This window comes from Myotis yumanensis, unplaced genomic scaffold (assembly GCF_028538775.1).
Source record: "Myotis yumanensis isolate MYYU_CA2020_CCGP unplaced genomic scaffold, mMyoYum1.0.hap1 SCAF_2, whole genome shotgun sequence".
In the NCBI taxonomy this organism is placed as follows: domain Eukaryota; kingdom Metazoa; phylum Chordata; class Mammalia; order Chiroptera; family Vespertilionidae; genus Myotis; species Myotis yumanensis.
Window position 1 is genome coordinate 173,808,129 of NW_027223753.1, and position 27,050 is coordinate 173,835,178.

The following is a 27,050-nucleotide window of genomic DNA, read 5'->3' on the forward strand; positions in this document are numbered from 1 at the left end:
GAAATTCATTAGCCTCCGAGACTCAAAAAGCCCCTCCCTGATCCTTTGGATTGACCCCCTTGAAAACCCGAGACCCACAGTGGCTTTGCATGTGCTAACATCTCCTAGGAATGGTAAGGAGGCCTGAACATCCCTTCTGTCCTAGTTACCTCCCCTGCCGCCCCAACTCTGCCTTGAGATGATGACTCCAACAAAGAGTTCTGGACGGGAAGGATGGCAGGCTGGCGGCAGAGTAGAAGAGGGTTCCAGCAGAGGAGAACTTACAAACTTGAGAAAAGGGAGAATCGATAGAGGTTTAGGGGGATTTCAACCAAGAACCAAAGGAAATGAGTAACCATAGATAGAAGGCATCTTGACAGGATGGGCAAAGGTGGGGAAAAACACTGGACTTCTAAGGGAAGCAGGGAAAACTGATAGATAACCTGGCTTCCATTTGGGATGGAAGTGACTCAGTGACTGAGTAGACAGATACGCAATAAGGACTGGAGTATGACAAGCTCTTGGCATAGTCATTCCTACATCCCTGGGGAAGGAAGTAGGCAAGAGAAGCATCCCCATGGTAACAGTTATGAAAAGCCCACACCGTAGGTATTGAGAGATTAGCTTGAATTGTATATGCATCCAAATCTCTCATTGTCTACAGCCTGATGGAGATTTCTTTGTCCTGCTACCACTAATGTCAAATAACATGACTAGCAAATTCCCATCTACTGTCAATTTTTGCTGCTGCTTTTTCTTTCCTCTCAACATTCCCTTTAAGGTGTGTGCTGGTGAATTAAAATTTAAGACATCCTGCATATGGGCTAATTTTCTATTCTAGCTCACATCAGCCACATCCAGGTGCTGTCTTTCTAGAAGCCAGGAGTGTTAATAGCTCTCTCAGGAATAGCTGGTATAAAGAGAAAACCTTAGAGAACAGAATTATGCTCCAGCTTAACCTCAACGCTCCTTGTATTCTCTTGTGAAAGCAAGATGCCCAGATGCAAGGCGGTTTGTTCCCATGGGTGACTGGGGGAACTGCCTCTAATCTCAGATGTGGCTGACAAACAAGAACATTCCCATTTGCCTCCAGTAACCTTCAGTGATCAGGACAACCAAAGGCAATTTACATATTTTATTTGGAGCTGGTAGTTTCTTGAGATTGCTGTGGCCACCACAAATTTGATGGATTAAAACAACAAATTTATCTTCTTATGGTCCTGGAGCCCCAAGTCCAAAATCAAGGTGTCAGCTGGGCCATGTTCCCCCAAAGGCTCTGCCAACTTGGGTGGCTCCAGGCTTCCTTGGCTTGTGGAAGGAATACTCCAGTCTCTGCTTCCAGTCTCATTGCCTCCTCTTTCCGTTAAAAACAAACAAAACAACCTCCAAACTCGTTTATAAAGTAACAGAGCCTGCCCAGACCACCGTTACTATAACACTGGGTGTCTTTCTCCAGATTTTGTTTTAGATGCATAAACAGATTTCCCCCCACAAAAAATGGGTATAAAATATCAAGTGCCTAGGCCCATCTTATTGCCTCCTCTTCTGTCTCAAAACTCCCTCTGCTTTTCTCTTATTCGGCATGTAAATGCACTTAGGGCCCACCCAATAATCCAGGGTAAATTCCTCAAGCAGTGTGGTGATTGGGGGGGGGGGGGGGGGGGGGTAGAAACGGGTATCGGGGGGGAAATGGTGACGGAAAAATAAAGTAATACAGATTCCAGGGATTGTTATGGACTTATGTTCTCAGAGGCCACCATTCAGCCCACTGTATATATCCAGGTTAGAAGACTATAATAAAGTATTTTTTAAACAGAGAAATTTGAATATGGACTGAGTATTAGATGATATCACCAATTATTAATTTTGTTAGATGGTAAAAATAACATGGGCTTTTTAAAAGTTAGGGAGACATTCTTAAGTATTTAGCTAGAATGACATGTCGGGGTTTTGCTTTAAAATACTCCAGACCCTCTTGTCCCCTCTGAATAAAAGGTGAGTCAAGATGAGCCACATTTGCCCAGATGGTGTGGCTCAATGGTTGAGCTCTGACCCACGAACCAGGAGTTCACCGTTCAATTCCCGGTCAGGCACATGCCTGGTTTGCAGGCTTGATCCCCCGGAAGTAGCTGACCAATGATTCTCATCATTGATGTTTCTCTCTCTCCCCGCTTCTCCCTTCCTCTGTCTGAAATCAATAAAAAACATTAAAAAAAAAAAATAAAGATGAGCCATTTACGGTAATGATTGTGTATCTTATAAAATGTAAGTCAATGACTATAATCTCTTGTGCCAGAACAAGTCCAAGTATCAATGAGTGATTTTCCCCTGATTTTATTGCTATACATAACTTGTCAGAAATTTTATTTCTAAGAATTTCTCCTAAGAGCATAACCCAAATATTGTGCAGTGTGGTGTGTGCAACAATACTGGATTAAATGATTTACGTTATAGCCATACACTGCAAAAGTATGCTGCTATTAAAATGTCAATATTTATTGACATGAAAATATGGTCAAAATAAATTAAATGAAGAGGGGTTATATAGCCATATATCGTATCAGTCCATACTTGTTAATAACAAAAATATATACATGCGCAAGCATACACAACACACAATTACACATAAGAAGGAGTATATGCCAAAGACCACGATTTATACCAAAATGTTAACACAATGTTATTAACTCTGGATGGTGAGTTTGCAAAATTCTTATTCTTTACCTTTGAGCAGTATTTTTTTTTCTGCTATGAACACCTCATACAGATACAACTGAAGTATAAGTGAGAACCACAGACTTTAGGATCACCATATGATCTTCAGGAGGTAATATGTGTGCTTGGGGTAGGAAGCAACACTTGCTTCCAAGAACTGTGTTGCCTCTCCTGACACTTTCCAAAGTATATCCATACAGGTTCCACGAGTGTCACAGGAAGGGCTAAGTGTCCTAACTTTTCAGAAATGGTCGATTAAGACAGTAATTCATTCTGTTGACTATGCATCACTTGGCACACATTCATTGAGCCATAGAATCCTTTGATCTGCATCCTACATAGATTAGGACTTTTACTTAACATATTTTAGGAAATATCAATGTGAAACCCTAAAGAACAAGGACTATTTATACCCCACATTTCTGCTGAGCTTCTGGCCTGTTTTCTCAGGTTGATTCATCTCAAAACAGCCTCATATTTATCACATCTTTGCAGTCTCAAGCTTTATAGTTTTAAATATAATTTGCATCTTGCTGCCAGTTCATTTAGAGCAGTGTTTTTCAAACTGTGGATTTCCATCTACTAGTGGGTTTAGGAATCAACTTGGTGGTCACAATGCACATTTTTAAAATATCAAGATAAAATTCAGAGGGTAGTAAGAATAAGTCATGTTTTTGTAAAACTTGTGTCCACATATACTCATGACACACAATATGAAATACATTTATTACTGAGTTGCAATAAAAAAAAAGTGAAAGCCAACGAATTAAAGAGATTAATTTATTGGGGAATAGATAAAATGAACACCTATTTCAAACACCCAAACCCTTTCCTTGTATATATATTTGGTAAATTTAAATTAAAAAATTATCAAAGGAACATAGTAAGCTAGATCTCCAACTTAAAAACAAGTACCAAAAGTTTAAATACTGGTTCCTTAAAGTTTTTCTCAAACTACCATAAAGAATTTAGATTCTCAATTAGTTCACAAAAGCCAATTTAAACAATGTAGCTGCACTACAGTACTAATGTTATTACTTAAATTACCTTGTTTATTTATTGTATCAGAAGTTCAACATATCTCCAAGGACACATTCTCCCCACACCCACACCTTGGTCCCAGCACCAAGCAACTCAACATGCAGGCAAACGATGACCATTGGGCAGGGCAAGCTGTGCTTCACAGTTCGGAGGAGGAAAAGACAGGAAGTCTAGCAGCCTAGGGAACTGAGGTAGAATATGGGGCCCTCCAGACATCTTCCACAAGCCCCAAGCCTTTCCCCTCTGCATCCCAACTCTGGTACAAGGTCAAACATGACAAAGACATCTGCTTATCAACAGTGGTTTATTTTTTCTACTTTAATCAATTTTTTGGAGATTGCCTACTAAAAAAGGTTCACTCTACCCTTTTTCAGACCCTCAAACTGCTCTAATAAATATATATCATCTCACTGACTTTAATATTGGTAATTTCACTATTGATATATGTTGATAAAATCATTAACTTTTTATCACCTGATTGCTTTTATCATAAACTGTTAAGATAAAAAAATTCTGTTACCAACAAATTTCTCTGCATCAAGACAGACATGGTCAGTGCCTAGAGAAGCATGAGTATCTCACATTAACTTCCGGAAGTCTGGGTTATGTAGAACGCCATTCTCTAACTCTGCTCTTATGACCTGGGAAACAGCTGCTCTATGAAGCCCCTCAGTAAGATGCTTAGAATGTAATACAAATACATTAACCCCCAGCCTCATTTATATGGGCAGAACACAGACTGCCATTCCTGACAGGATTTACCCCACATAGAACAAACATTCACCAAGGTACTACATTCCCAGGAGAACTTACTAGCGCTAAGTGGGAACCAGGTTTTCAGTATAATGCTACCCAGGCAATCTCTTTTTCGGCTGTGCCTGCTGCTCGATCCCAGTGCTCACTGGCCCCACTCCAGCAGCCCCGGGGAAGGAACCGAAGCTGCAGGAAGGGTTCTGTGCAGCCTGAGCCTGAGGGAGATGTGGGACAGCTGGCTCATTCTTTAACCACCACCTAAGCACACGTCCTCTGGTTTGCCCATCAAGTAGATGCAGCAGTTTAATCCACATCACAAGCCCCAGGTCCCACACCTAGACGTTCACATGTCTCAGGGAAACTGGCTGCAATCGCACGCCTCTGAGCAGCAGCCCAGGCCCTCCAGGGGCAGACATGTTCATTCATAGCTAACACATGCCCGCGTTTTCTGGTTTTACCTCTTGCTTTTGTGTACCAGGAAAAGTTTGGGAGTTTAGTAGGGAAAGGGTCAGAAATCATTTCAGCATATACTTTTCAGGTTCTGCCAGGCAACCTTTTATTACATTGAAAAAGCAACACTAGGCACTAGATCTTGCAAAATATGTTTTGACCAATTCTAAACTTTCTGAAATTAAAAATGCATAACCACTGTAAATTTTTTAATGAACAAAAAAGTTAAATACAAACTTTCATATGCAAAATAGATTATTCTAACCTCAGAGCCAAGTACTAAATTTTCTTCCACAATTTTCCTTAGGGTGGAATGGGGGGTGGGGGGAATGTAAATCCTAATGAATACAAAACTTAATTTCAGCTTTCTATATAGAAAAAAAAACACGTTGAGGAAAAATAGCTTTAAGCTGAATAGACCCTTTTGAAATAAACAGCTCAGGCCAGCCCTTACAATTCTGAGGTTTATCCTCAACCAGATCTGGGGTAAAAATGAAGATTTAGGGTTTAGTTACTTCAAATCCAGTTTCAAGAGCAGCAGTCACCTCATTTCCAGAAGGAAAAGTCTCTCTAGACCAGCGGTTCTCAACCTGTGGGTCGTGACCTCTTTGGCGGTCGAACGACCCTTTCACAGGGGTCGCCTAAGACCATCTGCATATCAGATATTTACATTATGTTTCATAACAGTAGCAACATTACATTTATGAAGTAGCAACGAAAATAATTTTATGGTTGGGTCACAACATGAGGAACTGTATTTAAAGGGCCAGAAGGTTGAGAACCACTGCTCTAGACCATTACAGTCTTCGGAAGATGCCTGGGCAGCCAAAATCCCTTGGCCACAGTCCCACTTTCCCGACACCATGCTGGTGCCGGAGTCTCTGCCTTCCCTGAAAGGCAATCAGAGGCCTACACCCCAGCGCTTCTCCTGGCATTTTCAAACCTCAAAAAAAAAAAAAAAAAAAAAAGACCTCCCGCTTCAGGTTGGCAGTTACTGCTCCAACGTCACAGAGAAGTCAACTAACACTTCCTTCCTCCCACCCCCACTGCTTTCCCGCTACATCTTCAGCAGGGAATGGCAGCTTGATTAACAGTCTTTTCAGAAATAAATAGTTCAAACAATTCAAAGTTAACTGTAAAAGAGCAGCAGAAAACAGCCACTGCCCATTATGTATGCAAATGAGTGAGCGAATGAATACATGTGAACAAACACAGAAAACAACAGCTCATAGAATAAATCCTGCATTTTCCACATTCACAGGGGGGAAAAATCTTTTTAAAAAAAGTATTAATTAGCGTTTGTTCCTATGTGGGTTGAATAGTCCAGGCTCTGAGCAGGCACAGTCTTACAAACAGGTTGCAAGCAGCCCTCTGCATACCGAGTCAGGACACTAGGGTGCAGGGCCTTCATGCATGTCTGACAGCTCAGTACCTGTGAGAGAACAGGCGATGCAGGGACTTTTAAACCCACAATGCATGAGGTATATGAAAACGTTTGTCCATGAAAGAACCACCAGCAGCTAAGGGACTGGGCCAGGCATTCTCACAGCAACTGCTGATGAAGGATTTCCCACACCATCTTCTTCCGGAAGAGAGGCATCTGGTGCTGCAAAGAATCCACCAACAACATATACATTAACTCACTTGCACAGCATCAACAACTTTTAGGTGAATCATGCAAATAAAGTAAGATGCCCTGTCCATTAGGTAAGCCTTAACTTTTTTACATCCTGGTGCAGACTTAGGAAGCCATGAAAAAGGAGGTTTATAATGTTTATTATTATACTAGGGGCCCAGTACACTAAATTTGTGCAAGGGGGGGGGGGGGGGGGGGGGTAGGTGTGTGTTCCCTCATCCCGACCTGCACCCTCTCCAGTCGGGGACCCCTTGGGAGAAGTCCTACCGCTGGTTTAGGCCTGATCTCTGGATGGGCCTAAACTGGAGGTTGGACTTCCCTCTTGTAATCTGGGACTGCTGACTCCTAACCACTCACCTGCCTGTCTGCCTGATAGCCCCTAATTGCCTCTGCCTGCCTGCTTGATTGCCCCTAACCCCTCTGCCGCATGCCTGATCACCCTTAACCTCACTGCCTGCCTTCCTGATCACCCCTAACTGCCCTCCCCTGCCGGCCTGATCTCGCCTCAACTGCCTCTGCCTGCCTGATCACCCCTAACTGCCCTCCCCTGCCGGTCTGGTTGCCCCCAACTGCCCTCCCCTGCTGGCTTTATCTCACCCCCAACGGCCCACCCTGCCGGCCTGATCTCGCCCCTAACGGCCCTCCCCTGCCGGCCTGATCTCACCCCCAACTGCCCTCCCCTGCCGGCCTGGTTGCCCCCAACTGCCCTCCCCTGCTGGCCTGATCTCGCCCCAACTGTCCTCCCCTGTAGGCCTGATCACCCCTAATGGCCTCTGCCTTGGCCCCCACCACCATGGCTTTGTCCAGAAGGAAGTCGGACATCCAGAAGATGGCCAGTCGACCCGGTCTAATTAGCATATGACCCTTTTAGTAATATAGCTACATTATATAGGATAGGATTGCTTAAATGGGGGGTGGGGGGTGCCTTTTTCATCAGGAGGAGATGCTTTTGGCAGACAAAAATACATATGTCTGGACTGATAACCAGTCATATGCACTATACTGCCAAACCGGTCATTAAAAAATTGAACCGCTTTCTTACACCTTACACCAAACAACTGTTGCCCTTAAAACCCCTCATCAGCCCCCCACCTTAGGTTCTGCCTTCACAGTTCACCCAGATTAGGTTCTGATTGGTCGGTTTCTATGCCAGTCAGCATCAAAAGCTCCGCCTCCTAGGCAGCCATTGGCTTCTCACACTTTACCCAGATTTGGTTCTGATTGGTTGGTTTCTATGCCAGTCAGTATCTCCAGGCCTATCAATGGGCCTGATCAGAGAGGTGGGGCTGATCAGCAGCCCCAGCAGAGGCCCAAGGGAAAGAGAGTCACGGCTGATGGCCAGGCCCGGAGCGAGAGAGAAAGGCAAGTGTTCATCAACTGCTGCCACAGAGGCTATGGATTAGATCCTGCTTCTCTCTCCAGGCCTCTCTTTGGGCCTGATCTGCAGCCCCCTCAGCAGTCAGTGCTGGGTCGGGGCGCCCACAGCGGTGGCAGTGACTGACTTCCTGTTGGTCGAGCCTTTGGTCGTTTTGGATGTTACGGACCCTGGGCTTTTATATATTAGGATGTATCATTAGTATTTTTACATGTTAAGGAAAATTTGCAGAATTATACAGTAAAGTCCAACAACCTCATAACAAAAATGTGTACCAAAAATGGGAATATCCAAGAAGTGGCACAATAGATAACTTTTCCTACTTATATCTTTTTTTCAAAACATTCTAAAATTAATATATTCTGCTCTCTGAGAAAAACATGAACTCTAAGTAAAGAAAAAACAACTCAACAGATTTCTTTATGCTCTACCAAATGTTGTGCATTGCCAATACTGTTCAAACAGCAACTTCTCCCCTTCAAATCTTATGTCATTAGGCTCAGAACAAATAACCACTTGTTATTTAAAAGCATCAAAAAATGAGATTCTTTGCTTAGTGTTATTTTGCTTTAATTGATAATCACTACATGGGGCAATTTTCAAAGCAGCAACATACAAGGTAAATCCAAAATCATCTGTAACTCAACTAGTCCTCTTTTAATGAAATCTGAAGTTACGCCCTTGAGGTATTCCTGGTGTCTCGTTATAAATACTGGATAGCCCTGACCGGTTTGGCTCAGTGGATAGAGTGTCAGCCTGCAGACTGAAGGGTCCCAGGTTCGAGTCTGGTCAAGGGCATGTACCTTGGCTGCAGGCACATCCCCAGTGAGGAGTGTGCAGGAGGCAGCTGATCGATGTTTCTAACTCTCTATCCCTCTCCCTTCCTCTCTGTAAAAAAATCAATAAAATATATTAAAAAATAATAATAAAAATAAATAGCTGGCTATACCCCTTTACTAGTGATTTCCCACCTGGAGAGACCAAAAAAGTCTTAAGTCATGGATTTGTATTTTCTTTTCTTTTTTTTCTTTCTTTCTGGATTTGTATATTTTAAATAGCTCAAAACATGTAGTAAAAAACTGTACATTTATTCTTAGTAAAAGTGCTGAAGCTCATAATAAGTGCCTTTATTTAAGACTGGAACAGTATTAATTCCACATCAGAGCCCTGGTTCTTTCACGTTGCCCCAAAGCTTGGAATGGGGTTATCAGTCCTACTAGTCAATAAGTACAGTTTGGTAGACAACATCTATCAAAATGAGGTGTGGTTAAGAAAAATATTTTTAGAGGGGGTTTTCTTCAGTTGTAAAAAGGTTGAGAATCCACTGTTACAAACACAAATTTTCGTTTCCAACATATTTTAATTTTCACTCAAATACAGAGCTTTGGGAACCAATAATAACTAGAATAGAAGGGAAAAGCAGAATTCATAATTACAGCTTAGACCTGTGGCTTACAAGGCCTGATTTCCCCTCGCAGTTACCTATTCTGACCTGCCTCCTTCAGCTAAAAATATCAGTCATATTCAGAAACTGGTGAACACTGGAGGTGAAAGACAGCATACTGACACAATGATCATGAAGACTTGGAAAAACCGAGAGCAGATGCAGTGACAAACCCTCATATTAGCAAGAGTAGGGCTACAGCCAAGTTTAGAGCAATGACAGCAGCACAGCTACCATTATTAAGATCTTAATGTGCGCCAGGCACTGCTAACATGCTTTAAGTTTATCTTGTTTAGTAACAAGTGGATGGGGAAGAGTCTTCACTCACCTGAGTAAATGTGATAGGTTTGTCCCTAGACATATAATCTGCATATTTACAAGTAAACATTCCACAATCACTCCCATTCAACTGTTGAGGAATCTCCTAAAATTACAAAAAAAGGAAGGGAAGAAGAGGTAAAATTTCATTAAATACAAACTCCTTTGGCTTTTTCTAAATGTTACTGTGGATAAACAATATTATAAAGGTAAATATTAAACATATACACAATAGACACACACACACACACACACACACACACACACACACACACACAATTAGTCTTTATGTAGCATTAAAATCCCAACCATGACATGGAGTATGTGACCCCATAGAAAATGTTTTTCAGAAGGAAATAGAAAAGGAAAGTGAGAGTTCCATGAAGAAACTTTAAAGAAACCAAATTGAAAGAAGGTTTATTACCAAGAAAAGGAATTCTAGTCAGAATTATTTCAGAAATTTATAAATTCTGAAAAGGGCTAAGTGTGGCTCAATCAGGAATATGTCTACAAGACAGCTAACCTACTTCAATATTGCAGAGTTAAGTTTCTCCTCCCTAGAGGAGAATAAGACTACTGCTCTGGCAAGCAGGGGAAGATTAAAAAAAAACAAGAAAAAACAAACCTCTCGAAACAATAGAAACTGACAAACAAAAACAGATCCAGAGATAGAGAAGCATCGATCAGACCATCAAACCTCAGAGGGAAGGTAGGGGAGGGTGGGGGTTAGGGGGAGAGATCAACCAAAGGACTTATATGTAAGCATATAGGCCTAACCAATGGACACAGACAACAGGGGGGTGAGGGCATGAGAGGGGGAGGATGGGGGTAATGTGGGGATAAGGACACATATGTAATATCTTAATCAATAAAGAAATTTAAAAAACAAAACAAAACAAACAAAAAAAACCTCTTGTAGGCTCTAACTAATTAGGAAACCTTGCCTTGCTGCTCAGTTCTGTGCCGAAGCAAAAGGGTATCATAAGCCCAAGTGACATAATAAACGCACACATTCCCCAGCCCCGCTGCACTAATCTGGGCCAGCCCCTCACACACTTCGGCTCTGTTATAATGAGCACAAGGTAATAAGAGCATAAGAGAGTCTGATTCCACTGCTGGAAAACATACTAGATGAAAACAGCTCAATTTTTAGTCAAAGAAATACAGATGATTATTGTGGAAAAATTGTTTAAACATGCACACCACCCATACAGATGGTAGGTACTTCTCACTTTTCTCCCAAGCCCAGCATCTCCTACAGACTGGAAAGAACTATAATTGCCAATATACAAATAAAGACAACTTGTTTTCTTTGTTACATTTCCCAGTACACGGTTTTCATCCTAACAGACTTCTTGTATCTGTGCTCTCCTCAGGAAAATTTAAAGCTTACCTTTCTAATTATTCAACTTAGAAACGAAAATGCTTTTGGCCAGGTAGACACAGGCTAGGGCTAAAACTAAATTAATGTACCTTACTTTAAAAAGAAGCCATTAGGACTCAAAGATGTACACTTTTTTCAACCCTGAATGAGATTCAAACCTGGCAAGACCCAAACACATTCACAAACAGCATAGAACTGTCCAGTAGGAGATGTGCAGAAGGCAGCTGATCGATGTTTCTCTCTCATCGATGTTTCTAAAGGCGACTAAAGACATAAATATATAAAATGTCAAGGTAAGTTTTGAACAAGAACTTCAAATTTTCATTAGGGCCTACCAAGACAAGTGGCTGACCTGAATTTATTGAGGTTTTTCTTTTCTGCTTTTTCTTCAATTTTTTGAGACATATGAGCATGTAGATAACATTTATAAGTTAAGCAAGAAGATAAAGGCTATGAAGCAAACATCTTGGTTAAAAAGATTAAGAAGTAGATCATTCATAAGATGTACACACACTTCAGGAGAATGCATGCCTAAGGGTGAGTGTGAGGGAGGGAGGGAGGAGGTCAAGCAGAAGTAATATGCCTCTGACAGTAAGTGCAACGAAGTACGTGAAATACAGATGCTCAGCACTTACATGTGGCTTCATGCTGTAGTGCGTCCACTCTAAAAGATTCAGATCAACATTTCTTTTGGTCTTACTTTCATCCTGCAAATACTGACTAAAAAACAACAAGAAACAATGTATTGACAAACCCCTTAAAGACAACATTATAATTACAAAGGACTTTGTGATGTTTAACAGATATGCCATTCTCAATCCCATCTCCATAAGCTTTTGGTCTTAATTTTTAATTTTGGGATTCTTTTCTGCTTACAAAAATTGTACATGCTTTTTTTCTAAAAGTTAAAACATATAAATGTAAAATGCAAAAGACCCATAATAACCACTTCAGAATTATTATTAATAGTTTGCTGTGGCTGGCTGGTGTAGCTCAGTGGTTGAGCATCCACCCATGCATGAAGAGGTCATGGGTTTCGATTCCTGGTTAAGGTACAAGTCCAGGTTGTGGACTCAATCCCCAGTGCGGGGTGTGCAGGAGGTATCCAATCAATGTTGATGTTTCTCTCTCATAGATGTTTCTCTCTTTCCCTCTCCCTTCCTCTCTCTTTAAAAGCAATAAAAACTTTTTAAAAAAATCATGCACGTCTTGGCTAGTGTTGCTAAATGATTAGAGCATCGGCCTGCACACCAAAGGGTTTCAGGTTCAATTCCTGGTCAAAGGCATGTACCTGAGTTTGCTCCCCACCGTGCAGGAGGAAACCAGTCGGATGCCTCATCAATGTGTCTCTCTCTCCCCCCGCCCTATCTTATACTTCTCTCTGAAAAGCAATGGAAAACATATTCATGTGAGGGTTAACAAACAAAAAAAGTTTGCTGTGTATTCCTCTACTCCACCCTGTACACACAATTCAAACATACATTTTAGTCCCAGTCTGGTTGCTCAGTTGGTTGGAACATTTGTCCTAAACACCAAAAAGGTTTCAGGTTTGATCCCCGGTTGGGGCGCATCTGGGAAGCTACCCATCGATGTTTCTCTCTTACACGAATGTTTCTCTCTCTCTATTAAAAAATGAACTTCATGTTACAACCTTTTTTCTCACTTAAGGACAGATATAAAACAAAACAATTGGCGTGGACTTTTAAAAAAAGATACAGCCGAAACCGGTTTGGCTCAGTGGATAGAGCGTCGGCCTGCGGACTGAAAGGTCCCAGGTTCGATTCCGGTCAAGGGCATGTACCTGGGTTGCGGGCACATCCCCAGTAGGAGATGTGCAGAAGGCAGCTGATCGATGTTTCTCTCTCATCGATGTTTCTAACTCTCTATCTCTCTCCCTTCCTCTCTGTAAAAAATCAATAAAATATATTTTTAAATAAATAAAGAAAGAAAGAAAGATACAAAGCCAATTCCAATGAAAAACAAAAAAAAGGCAGGAAGACTATTCTAAATTAAAGGCGACTAAAGACATAAAATACATGCATGAACCCTGAATGGTTTCCTGGATAAGGAAACAAAATCAGAACATGGACCACATACTACATTAAAAAATACGTTTTTATTGATTTCAGAGAGGAAGGGAGAGCAAGAGAGAAACATCAATGATGAGAATCATTGACCAGCTGCCTCCTGCATGCCCCCCACTGGGGACTGAGCCTGAAACCTGGGCATGTGCCCTGACAGAATCAAACTGTGACCTCCTGGTTCATAGGTCAATGCTCAACCACTGAGCCACACTGGCCGGGCATCATTCAGAATAATGTTATCAATCCCAAATAAATCTCATTCAAATCCCAGGATTCTAATAAGATATATTTTACATTATAACACAAGACAAACTTGCTTTCAATGATGCTACTAAACAAGACTTCTCAGTTAAGATCAGATATTAGGTTATTTTTAAACAAAAGAGTGGGTTCAAGTTAAGTCCTGAACAACTGGGAAGATAGCCTTGACTATACATTAGACTACAGGATTAAACTGAAGACAGATCACCTACCAAAGGCATAATGAGGTAACAGTGGAGTTTTTTAGCCTTTACTTACAGGAGAATTTCACAGATCCTGTTGCCCTTCTGTCCCATAGAATCCAGATATTTAAGACACCTTTTTCTTAGGTCTATCACCTATAATGGAAAAATGCAACATACAGAAACAATCATAACAGGAGTGAGAATTTTATTTCTAAAAAAGAAAAGCATCTTTTAAAAAAGTCAATACATGTACCAACATGAATGATCTCTAAGACACATTTTTAATAAACATCACAGATGAGCTTCATTTCTATAAAACTTGACTCTTCTATTCCTACAGAAAGGCTTAGAAACTCAATCCCCAAAACACCAGTGGTCCTCTCAGAGTAATGAGATTTCTTTTTTGCTTTTTTCTTTATACCTTTACTTTTCTACAACTAACCTGTACCATCTTGTAAACAAAACTAACAAATGACCCATGTGTACTAAAACTCTTGCCTATTAAAAATGAAAGCTACTCAGCGAAAGCAACTCTCTTCTATCTTTCTAAGATGTTCAACTCAAGAACCAAGAAGGGATTCTGTAGAGTATGCCTTTAACATATAGTATGAACTTTTCACTGGACAGAAAAGGGCAGCCTTCATTATTTAAGAAAACGGTCATTATCCAAACTCCAACAATTAACCCTCTCGACTCACCACCAGGCTCCAATGTACCTTCCGATGAATAGGTACCAGAATTAGTTCCTGTTCAAAGAGATTGACCCCTTTGGTCCATCTTTTCACTGCTTGGTAACCCCCAGACTTTAATTTGGGATAGAAGAAAGTACTGAATGCATGAAGTACTGGATAGCCTTGTTTTTTATTTCTTTCCACGAGAAGATTCATGTAAAAATTAATGACCTGTAATACCAAGAGTAAGCATTGGAACACGGCAAGTACATTATCAAAACTAAGTTTCTAACCTAACTGAATTCAGATTCATTAGACGGTAAGAAGCCTAGCGAAGGGAAGGTACCAGAGAAGGAGATAAAAGAACTCTCCATGGCAGAAGATGAAATATAAAAATAATCAGTATAAAATGGGAGGAACTAAAAAGAAATGAAATTATACTTTTGAAACATATTAATAAGAGAGTCAAGAGAAGGAACTCAAGAAGGAAGTCTGCAATAATGAAAAGGAGTATGTAACCGTATCACAAAAAAATATGCAGAAATATTAAATGGAAGTAAATTTTGCTATATATAAATTATACCTCAATTTTAAAATATTAACTCAAAGGAAATATACCAAAACATTAATATTTTATTAGTTTTTTAGTGGTGGCACTTCTTTCATTTTTCCTGTATTTTCTAAATTTTATGTAATAAACATGTTAAATTATCATGTGAAATAAAACATACTAGTATTACAAGAATTTGTTTATATATAGTCAGTAGTCATGGGAGGGCGGGCAGGAAGGAAGGCAAAGAAAGAAAATGTAGGGACTGAGCAGTTGGGTAAAGGACCAACTGGAAAATTGGCAAGAATTAAAAGCTAGCTTGAGCTAAATATGTAAGGACACAAGATGACAATTAGGTGAATTTTTGCAGTTATCACTCAAATGAAATAAAGAAAAAGACATATAGTGTACATATAGTGATCAATATATCCCTTTATTTTAAAAATTAGAACAGCTCCTATAAAAATATCACTTGCTGCTTTCTTCCATTCATCAGCTGCACCTAGGGTTTATAAAAACATCAATGAAGACTAGTGAATGAAGTGGTGGATGAAGTGAAACACAGATGCAGAACAGGGAAATAATGCCAATTAAAGGCAGCAAACAATCAGAATGAACCATCTCTCTAAAGTTCAAGATGCTTTTGTTGTAGATTAAACTAAAAGTTGCTTTACCAAGCCCTTATAATTGGGTAGATACCACTGTGGTTATGGATAGTAACTGGTCAAGCATAACTTACTTCATCATTGAGCCAGTGAAAGTTCCTCAGGGTCTGGATGTCCCCTCGAGTGATGCGCAATTTGAAAGCACTACTTAGGATCTCATCCTGTGGGCCATGGCCCAGGGCGTTACTGATTTCCTTTTCCATGTCCTAAATTAGAAAGTCCAGAGGTTGCTACTTTAATATAAAGCCACTATCAGAGACTGAAAAAGCCAATTTCACCTCTGTTAACACCTGACCCTTGAGAAAATATACCTCAAAGACCTACTAAATTAACGTATGAAAAGATTTAAACTTAGACTACAAAAGTCTTACTAATGGTTATAAAAAATGCTAGTTGAATTATTAGCTTCTGAAAATAATTTGTGAATATTATTTACATTTAAGGTAGTCTCAAGTATCCCACTGCCATTTATTGAGCACTATGGGCCAAACATGGTACCAGATGCTTGAAGCACATCATTGATCCCTGCCTCTGGGGAAAATAAATTTTATGGAAAAGGCAACACTCACAGAATTTAGGTTACGTGCTCGAACTCATGGATTATTAACAGGCAGAGCCACGATTTGAACCCAGGAGTGGCTAACTTACTAGCCTTTGCTCCTTTCAAAATACTTTATTAAGAGTATCTTCATACTTTCTTTATTTCCCTCCTAAACTATTATTTAACTACATCAAAGTAATAAAATTAGGACACCTAAGAGATCACACTATTCATCTTGGATATGAGAGTAAGCAAACAGGCAGAAACTGGGAAACTAGGCAGCAGTCTAACCCTGAGTCCTTAGTGAATAGATGGCTTCATCTAAAAAATTATGCAGATAAATACATATTTAAGCTACAAGACCAAATCTATAAACCCAACAGAAATTATTTCAGACCAATATTGTTAATATTGCTTGTCCCTACTGCACACAGTTTTGTAATTGTATGGCTCCCTTGCCACCTGCATGCCCAATATATAGTAAGTGCTCAAGAGGTAATCACTGAATAGGACAGACTACCACCTACTAAGATGACAGTGAAGAAGGAGCCAATAAAGAGTAATAATATATCTAAATTGAACTTAAAAGTTTAAGGAAGACCTAGACTTTAAAGTTTGTACCTTTAACAAATTGAGGATTGAGTTTTAGAAATAAAAGTGGGGGGGTGGGGGGGGGGGAGGAGCCAAGATATGAGCTCACCTTTAAAATTTTTAACTACCTTCATTTCCTTGTTTTCTATAAGTTTTTACTATTTTCAAATGCAATGATCAACAAAAGAATTTTAGTAAACCATAGTCACTTAAAACTGCAACGAACTCATTCCTCATGCCAAACCCATTCTATGTAACCCAAAACATTTTATGGTTAGAGACTATACAAAGAATCCATTATATTCCAAGATATGTAACAATTATGTCTACCCACATTTGTTAAACATTAAACTGATCCCTTAGGCGACCTTCACAGATCACTAATGATCCATGTAGTCAGTGAGTGAATAGCCTGTATGATGGATTTCTTTCATAAATTTATCCATAGCCTGGAGAAACTCTTCAAAACAGTCACTCAAGTCTTGAATAACTTGGGTTATTCAAAACCATGTCTCTTATTCTGAGCAACACATGAAACAATACCTCTGTAAGTTCAAGAAGATCATCTGTTCTTTTATCTCTCTCTTTGCCTGAGCAATTTTTTTCTTTTGTCTCAAGTGTTGACATTTTCCTCCTGAATAAGCCATTGCTCCCACTGCCCAGGCGGAGTCGGGCTGACACTTCTTCGGACAGGTCAGGTTCCAGCTGGTGTCCCCTCCTCTGATTAAAAAAGTTTCTATATTCTATTGACTTGTTTAATACTTGTATATGTAAGCATACATAACACATGAAATATAAAACAGTGACATTATCTTGAAGGAATAGAGAATTAACAAATCATCATATGAGTAGCTTTAGCATATCTGTTCCTGCAAGAGGGACCAAACAATGTTCAAGATATAAGGCTCACAGGACACTTCCATTACAAAACCATGAAACAGAACACTCATCATTTTCCCTGAAGGTAAACAAGAAAAGTATTTTTCAGTTCTCTTATCCAAATTAAAAATAATTTAGTTAAAAAATATATTTGAAAGTATTAAACAGCAAAACATACAACCATAATCCCATCACCTAGAATAAACCACTGCAATCCATATATTAAGTAAACTTCTAAAAATTATAAATTATAAAAAAAAATGTTCAAAACATTAATGTATCACTTAAGTTTTACAAAATCAACACCAATGTAACCACCATTCAGGTTAACAAGTAGCATCCTGCCAGCATCCCAGAAACTCTGGTAAGACCCTTCCTTATCATGACCCCATGTAACCCTTAATACTGAATTTAATATGTATTCAAACTATTTTTAAAATTTGGAAATTTATTTAGAAATAAAGTTTTGGACTAGAACCACATTCTCAACACACCTAGCCAGTACTCTTCACTCTAGTTAACTGCCAGGCATACCAGGTCTGGGATACCAGTAGCTGCTGGCCCTTCCCCTGGTCGCAGACAGCAAAGCCTTCAAGTTCAGCAGGGGTAGAAGTAGGATGTGGTCTTCAAATTATTACCACCACAACCACCACTACCCCATCCATCTTCTCTCAGGCTTTCTGCATAGTTTTTGTCCCATGGGTGGTAAATGATAATTACACACAAAGGGCTTCACTCTGAATCACCAGAAATGGGGAAATCAGAGAAGGTAACGTTCTAAGATTTATGACTTAAGACCATGGCTTAAAACTATAACTTAGGCCCTAACCGGTTTGGCTCAGTGGATAGAGCGTCGGCCTGCGGACTCAAGGGTCCCAGGTTCGATTCCGGTCAAGGGCATGTACATTGGTTGCGGGTACATACCCAGTAGGGAGTGTGCAGGAGGCAGCTGATGGATGTTTCTAACTCTCTCTCCCTCTCCCTTCCTCTCTGTAAAAAATCAATAAAATATATATATTTTTTAAAAAAACCAACACAAAATAAAATCCCCCCCAAAAAAATACGACTATAACTTAGGCCAGGGGTGGGCAAACTTTTTGACTCGAGGGCCACAGTGGGTTCTTAAATTGGACCGGAGGGCCGGAACAAAAGCATGGATGGAGTGTTTGTGTGAACTAATATAAATTCAAAGTAAACATCATTACATAAAAGGGTACGGTCTTTTTTTTTTTTTTAGTTTTATTCATTTCAAACGGACCGGATCCGGCCCGCGGGCCGTAGTTTGCCCACGGCTGACTTAGGCCCTACTGGTGTGGTTCAGTGGTTGAGCATCGACCCATGAACTTACTAGGTCATGGTTCGATTCCCAGTCAGGGCATATGCCTGGGTTGCGGGCTTGATCCCCAGTAGGGGGCATGTAAGAGGCAGCCAATCAATGATTCTCTCTCATCATTGATGTTTCTGTCTCTCTCTTCCTCTCCCTTCCACTCTGAAAAAAAAAAAAAAAAAATATATATATATATATATATATATATATATATATATATTTTTTTTTTTTTTTTTTTTTTTTTTTAAAGAGTATGACTTAGTCGTAAGACTAATTCTTGTAGTCCCCTAGACTTTGGTATTTGTATATATCTAAGATGTGAAATAATCTAAAACTTCAAGTTTGCATTTAATTTAGGAATTTTTTTTGGATATGGAATGTTTGCCATTATTATAAAAATATTGGTATTGCTATGGAGATCACTGGAACACATTATTCTGATAACTTATATAGAAAAAATCTAATTAAGTATGAGATTGATACTATTTTCAAGTAAATCTAAAATCTTGACTCTGAAAATAAAGTCCTGAGTATATATCTCTCCAAGAGATGTATGGTTTTTAAAAATTCTCTAAAAGAAGCCAGGCAACACCCATAGGGCTGAGATGGAGGCAAATTAGTCTCTCTTACAAACAAGGTGGCTATCACACAGCAATAAAATTCCAGCAACTCAGAAGGAAGCTATCTTCCTTGAAGTTGTATATCTTCAATGTCTGTTGATTTCTCAAAGAAAACAACAGAGTTAGCAATCAAATTAACATATATCATCTTTCTTTTTTTCATGGGCACCAAAATATTAATAGTAAGTTAGGTGAAAGAGATAAAATATATAAATTTTAACTAGGGTTTCTACTTACACCTTCATTTTCAAGTCTAATTCCAACTGTCTTCTCTATATCTGAAATTCTACCCTTTGAACACCTGAGGGGGAAAATATAGAGATTACAGATTGGATTATTTTAACCTGGTACGTGTAAGACTAGTTTTAGAAATAAAACAGAATCATTTACAAACAAAAATTGCCTTGAACTATCATCCAAATCCTAACGCACATAGAACTGCCTCCACTGGTCACATACTAGAGATGCCCACCGTACCACACTCTTTTCTAAGTGGCATCTGTACCTCCCAACCCCTAATGCCTAGGAGACAAAGGCCCACTCCCAAGTTAGGGTGGGCATCTGACACAAAAGCTATGTATATACCCATATATGCTGACCAGCTAACCAGAGGTGAGGAGAGTTCACAATTCTTCAGACATGGTTACTCATAAATATAGCTTATAAGTAAGAAAATAATGTCAAAAGAAAACTTAGAATGAGCTGAACCAGGTACCTCTTTTCACTCCTCATTGGACATAGAGGTCCCCTTGTTTCAGCAGCTCTATCTGTGAGGATGGTAAAGAAAAAATAAAGTGTCTTCTTTATTAATCAATATATAGCTAGAATTTCAACTTACATAGTCTCCAAAGTATTAAGACACTGACTTACATTGAAATGTTAGAATAAATTCCAAAAACACTAGCCTCCTTACAAATCAAGTTGCTTAAAAATGCATAAATCGCTTTCTTCTTTAAATATAATCTTTAGTGTAAATTGATGTCTGCTCATTTGGAAAGCTATCATTTAGTGTCAAGAAAATTAATATAAGAAAAATAAAGAAATTAATTTTAGGCTCACAAAATATATACTACTATATATAAAAGCTAGAAATTATAATAAAGAGGTATTTTATAAATCTGTTTCATCTTGAAATAACCTTTTTACTAAATTATAGTACTGGGTAAACCAGTCAACACCCTGGGTCTAATAAAGTTTTAAGGTCACACCATCTTTCATAAGTACACCATTTGTCAATTTTATATGTACATGGACTAAGTTCAGTATATTAAGATAGAGCTAAATCTGGGAACTCACATTGTTTTGGAACAAACTGAGTTGTTCTGACTCCATGACTTTGCTCTTCCCCCCAGCCTTTGGTCTTTAATGTATCCATGTGACATCTTTGAGAACTTAGAAACACAAAAAGCAAAGACGTTCAGATACAAAAGGAAAATCTACCATAAATACTCATTATCTCTGTCTGACAAGCTTCTCTAAACAGGAGTTATTGATTACCCTGAATCATCAAATTACAAGAGAGAGCATGTAACACAGCACCATCTGGGACTAGGATAAAATGATTCTAATCCTGATTCTAATATTTCTGTCAAGTTACTAACCTCCAGTTGTTCTATTTGTAAAATTGCATGTTCTCAAGCCCCAGCATCACCCTAACTGAAAAATCTCATGTGATAAAACTCTGGTCAAAAGATGGAAAATTTTACATAATACACTAAAATGGATCCTAAAACAACACATTAAAGGCAGGAATGTGAAAAGCAAAATAGGTTGAGGATTTTGCCGACGTGACAAAACCAATAGTTCACGAAGCATACTGCTGTTTTCAACAGTGGCTAGACAAAATGGAAAAAATATTAACATTCGGACTTACTACACTAAGAGAACTAAAATTTTAAAAATTCACAACCAAAATTAAAATTCCCAGATATTTCTTTGTTATTTCTGCACTCAACCAGCTAATCTTGTGACTGTTTCACCTTCAACTTGCTGTTACATAATTTCTGGGACAGCCCTCTGTGTATTTGCACTTGTTAAAATTATCAAATGTACCTAAATTCTAAGCTCACATATTTTTTGTCCCCTTTTTATAAGGCCAGATATCAACTCCTCCTGCCATTCTCATCTATTTGCTCAAATCATTAGAGTATTAACAAAGAGTCTTATAAGAAAAACTTCTTATGACCTGTGTGACTTTAATCTTCTATCTAAAGTGGAGGGTTTCCAATTGTGCTAAGATGCATCCACTAAGATGCCTCAGGAACTGTGTACATAGGGAGGTAGGTGCAAGGGCGGGGGGTGGGGGGGGGGGGGGGGGAGAAGTGAGGGACATGCAGGAAAGGAGGAGGGGGAAAGAGGCAGACAGAGAGACAGAGACAGAGATTGTGGCGAATGTGTATATTGGGAGTTGAAAAAACTCTCTGCTTCCTGATTTCAACCAGTGATTCCACTTTCCTATATCAGAGTTTTAAGTCAGAGTACACTTGAACAAGGATTCTAAAGCTAACAGAAAACTATATTTACAAAAGCACTATTCTATATAACCATTACTAGATGACAAATTACAGGCTAGTTCTCTCCATGTTAATCTCTTTTTTTCCCCATAAAACCCTTCCTACCAATTCCCTCTCGAAAAATAAGGAAAAAAGATGTCTGGCAAAGCACTGATCTTGTTAGCTCATCTTTACCTATGATGAGTTGAAGTTACAGGAGGAACAGAGTTTCCATGAACACCTTCTTTAAGTCGCTCCAATAACCTTCGGTACTTCTCTCTTTCTTCTTTTTGAACACCCTAAATAGAAGAAAGCATGTTGGATAACTTCTAGCACATTAAACATATAAGTAAATCTTAAGCAAAGGCTTAACAGGTCATAGATGTGTTTTATTGGTCAGCACAGGGCTCTTTAAATTTATTTTTTTAATTGGGGGGGGGGGGGAGAGAGAGAAACACCAATTTGTCCTCCACTTATTTATGCATTCATTCATTGGTTGGTTGATTCTTTTATGTGCCCTGACTGGGGATCAAACCCAAGACCTTGGCATTTCAGGAAGATGCTCCAACCAAGATACTCAGCCAGGGCCAAAATTTCTTTAAATTAATTACCAACTTTATAAATTGAAAAAAGATATCCAAAAATTTATCTTCTTTTGAAAAACCAAATCAACAATCTGGAGCTACATAAGGCTATTCCCTTTAGATGGCCCATTCACTCTAGCCCACTTCACTCATTTACATCATCTCCTAGACCTGGATGGCTTCTGAGATTTTGACAGCAGAACTAGGTTGACCACAAATTCAGCAGAATAAACCACTTGCATATTCAGAACATTCAGCTTCCAAATGGGACTGGTCTCACCATAGTCACCAATGACGATGTATGGCCAGATCCAACAGATACTTTTTCAGCCTTATATTAACCCCTCTCTTTAGCATCTCATCCTGATGACCTCGCCTTGCCCTCCTGGACAATACACTCTCCTGATTTCTGCATATCTTCTCAGTCTCCATTGCAGATCATTTCTTCTTCTGCCTGTCCAAAATGCCAAAGGTCCTGCCCAGTATCCCTTCTCACACTACATTTTCTCCCTGAACAATGTCTCAGCTCCCTTAATTTATATAACACCAATATTCAGAATATTCTGCCTTCTTCTCAAAACTCTGAGCCAGATCACTTTGCATGTTCCACAGGCACTTTAAACAATGTCTAAAACTGAAGTCATTAAATTCCCCCTAACCACCCAGGGCATCTTGGTCAGTGGCACGTATTTACCAAGACTGAAATCTGGGACTCAGGCTCTTCCTGCTAACTTTGTATCACTCCTAACCAATGAATATGTCCTTGCTAATATTACCTTCTAATATTTCTAGAATATATCCTATGTATACCCTATATGTGCTCAGTTTCGTTTCTGATTTCTCATCTAACAGGTATTGTAGGCTACTTTATAATACCTCTCCTTAAAACCCGCTCCAGGGCTGCAGTCCATTTCCTCTCTCTGCCTACTTCTGTTTGTTCAATACAACTATTTATGAATAAGGTCCCAGAGGTCAGGGACCATGTTTTATTCAGTTCTAATTACTGACACTGGGCACCCAAACAAGTATTTCTAAGATGAGTGAAACTAAGTGGCTCAGAAAACCATGTAGCAATAGGTGATGGTCCTAGGGAATGCCAGATAGAGAAATCATTCTAAATGCTCCTGGAATAAGTGAAGACTTGAAAAGGGAAGTGAAGAGAATCTTGTTGATGAAGATATCATGCTAAGTGCCCTGAAAAGGGCAGGAAAGAGTAGACATATACACCACTTAACTTCTCTTACTTAGTCACAGTTATTACATACAGCTTCTAAAAGAAACAAGTTAGAACAATCCAGGCACCCAAAAAGAACCCATTCTTTTCCTAACATGACTCCTTTTTCTTTCTTATAGTGAAAATAATCTGGAAATTGACTAAATTACATCCATATAGAATATCTCTAGAAGTATCAGAATCAAACAGGGTGGAAGGGCCAGGCATGGAAATGAGACTGAGACGTCTGTAGTCACTGTACACCCTTTTATACCTTTTGAATTTTATGCTATAGTACATATATTACTTATCCCCCCCACCCCAAATTCATAAAATAGTTTTCAAAAGAGATCAGACTGGTAGGGCTTACCTCCTCCACAGTACAATGGGGACGCCTCAGACCCTTGCCACCCTCTTCAATAATCATCTCTGTTACAACCTGTTCCTGAGGTTTCCACATTAAGGAACTCTCTGGATTGCCTTTGCTATGGCGGCGGCCACCTGGTCTTCTATTATAGCCGTCTGAGTTCAAAGTAAACCTGAGAGACAGAAAAAAAAAAAGAAACATGTGTCACCAAACTGCTTAAATTGCTGGATTCTAAGCTTCAGACCATTCTGTGATTAGGCTTCCCAGATTAAGCCTGCTCCTGGCAAATCAGACAACTAGCATTCACAAAAGTTAGATCTATCTCTAGAGTAGAGGTAGAATTCTACTATGGAACATCTATTTCCAGTCACCAGGGCTGCCCCATGAGAGCCTCTGCCTTCTTCCTCAGGCCCAACTTTCCAACCCCAACTCTGGAATTAGCTCCCCTACTACACATACCCTCCCCTTGTGCTGCACTTTTCCTTTACTCACTTGGCATCGCTGGAATTAATTATTGTGTGATTGTGTAATGTCTATATTCCACACCAAACTTTAAATTCCATGAAGACAGAGATTACATCGTTTCATCACTGGATCTTAGAACAGGATCTAAGCCGAAAGGCACTCAATATTTGCTGGATGCTAAATTAATGATTGTAAATTAATAACTGCTAAAGAAATGAAAGCCATGAAGCCCCTAGACATTGTTGCTGGTGGAAGAGCCTGCCTCTCCTACCATCACCAATAATCGGACAAACTGACATCATATCTTCCTGATGTAATGTTTTAAAAACACTACATGTATGAGACTTTTACCAAAAAAAAAAGCTGCATAATCTAAAACAAATCATGAATAAGTGTCCGACAAAATTAAAGGACATTCTACAAAAGAAATGTTCTGTTGGGTGGGGTGAAAGTTAGGTTTACTGTTGTGAGGATGCAAAACAGAGTTTATTATTATTTATTAATTACTGTATTATTTTCCATCCAAAATAATAGATGCCCCACCCTGTACTCTTTAAAAATATCCATGCTATTAAAGGAAGTCTGAGGAGTTGTTCCAGATTAAAGGAGATCAACAAGACTGAAAATTAAACCTAATGCATGATTCTGCACTGAATGTGGACCAGAAAAAATACTCTATTATGGATAAATTTAAATAAGACAAATAGTATTATATTAAATTTTCTAATTTTTGTAATCTATGATTACATAAGTAAATGTCCTTATTCTTACGAAATAAAGCACTGAAGTACTATGATTAGAAGGACATGAGTCTAAGACTCTCAAATGGTTCAGAAAAAATATTATGTATATATGACAGAAAATGATAAAGAAATTGGCAAAATGATAACTGGTTAATCTGTGTCAAATGAAGACAAAATACACAAAAACTGTCATAACTGGATGAAGAAATAAACAAGCCTACAATTACAGCAGGAAACATCAATACTCCTTGTTCATCAATCAATAAAAAAGTAGACAGAAACCAGTAAGGCCTGTAAAACATCAACAACTTGAGCTGACATTTATAGAACACTCCACCCAACAATAGCAAAATACACATTCTTTTCAAGTGCACATTGGACATCACCCTTATAGACCATATTCTAGGCTATAAAACAAATGCTAAAATTTAAAAGAATTGAAATCATACTAAGTATATTCTCTGATCACAATGGAATTAAACTAAATAACTGAAAGATATCTGGAAAGTCCCAAATATCTGGATATTAAACAACAGAATTCTACACTTCAAAATAATCACTGGTTAAAGAGAAAGTACAACAGAAATTAGAAAATATTTTTAAATTGAATAAAAATTAAAACAAATTTTTCAAAATGTGTGGGATGCAGCTGAAGCAATGCTTATAGAGATAATTATAGCATTAAATGCTTAGAAAATAAGTTCACTTCTAAATATTCAAGTATGTATCTCCCAAGGACAAGGACATCTTTTACATAACCATAATACAGTCATCAAAACCCAGGAACTTCAGCAATGACACAATATGTAACATGTAGCCACATTTAAATGTCTCCAAAGACATTAAAAGTATCCTTCACGACAATATTTTTACTATCTTGAATCCAATGCAGAAGCTCACATAGCATTTAGTTGTCATGTATCTTTAGTCTCCTTTAAACTGAAAGTTTTTTAGCCTCTCTTCATCTTTATAATGACGAGTACAGGCCTCAACCAGGTTTCTCATTCTTAGACTCAGATTGATTTTTGCAGGAATATGAATTAACCGATGTCTTCAGCACAATATATCTGGAGGCCACAATGTCTCTTTGTCTCACTGTGAATGGCTTTTACTTTGTTCCTTTCCTTAAGATGGAGTCATCAGGCAGTTTTCTTTACCCTAAAGTTATTATTTTTCCGTTGTAATTATTAAGTAATTTGTGGGGAGAAATTTTGAGTATATATAAGTATCCCATACCTCATCAAACTTTTACTTACTAGGTTCAGCTCAATTGATTCCTATATGTATCAATTACTGTAATAGTTACAAAATGGTCATTTTCTAATTCAATCATTCCCTTTACACTTACTTGTTGGCATCCTACTATAAAGATCTTTCTCTCCCACAATATATATTTAATTACAACACCTATATCCTGTCTTTATTCATTTTGATGTTTAAATTGTTCCCAATTTGGCCAGTGAAAGCCCCTTTAAGTTTCCTCCTGTGTCACGTTGACATGTCCCCAGTTTCTGAACACTCCTTTTATTTCTGGCACAAGACATTACAAATTCATTTTGTACTTTCTTTCCTATCTCTACAATCAACCATTCATCCAACTCCAGAAAACCCAGTTTTTAGTTAGGGTCTCATTTTTAAACTAGAGGCCTGGTGCACAAATTCATGCACCAATGGTGTCCCTTGGCCTGGCCTGTGGGATTGGGCCAAAACCGGCTCT

At 38.8% G+C, this 27,050-nt stretch overlaps 1 protein-coding gene across 2 annotated transcripts in view; it reads right to left on the reverse strand.

Moving 5' to 3' along the window:
• Positions 1 to 5,027: 5,027 nt before the first annotated feature.
• The window catches only part of SENP2 (SUMO specific peptidase 2), a 35,120-nt gene continuing 13,097 nt past the window's right edge, over positions 5,028 to 27,050 (reverse strand). For both annotated transcript variants that reach the window (XM_070406643.1, XM_070406644.1), the window contains 12 exons: positions 24,129 to 24,297; positions 22,157 to 22,260; positions 20,766 to 20,860; positions 20,185 to 20,236; positions 19,707 to 19,770; positions 17,187 to 17,363; positions 15,586 to 15,717; positions 14,324 to 14,527; positions 13,699 to 13,778; positions 11,731 to 11,815; positions 9,722 to 9,817; positions 5,028 to 6,544 (listed from right to left, as the gene is read on the reverse strand). In XM_070406643.1, coding sequence (XP_070262744.1) covers positions 6,482 to 6,544; positions 9,722 to 9,817; positions 11,731 to 11,815; positions 13,699 to 13,778; positions 14,324 to 14,527; positions 15,586 to 15,717; positions 17,187 to 17,363; positions 19,707 to 19,770; positions 20,185 to 20,236; positions 20,766 to 20,860; positions 22,157 to 22,260; positions 24,129 to 24,297 — 1,321 coding nt within the window. In that variant the 3' untranslated portion in view covers positions 5,028 to 6,481. The remainder of the gene's footprint in view (positions 6,545 to 9,721; positions 9,818 to 11,730; positions 11,816 to 13,698; positions 13,779 to 14,323; positions 14,528 to 15,585; positions 15,718 to 17,186; positions 17,364 to 19,706; positions 19,771 to 20,184; positions 20,237 to 20,765; positions 20,861 to 22,156; positions 22,261 to 24,128; positions 24,298 to 27,050) is intronic.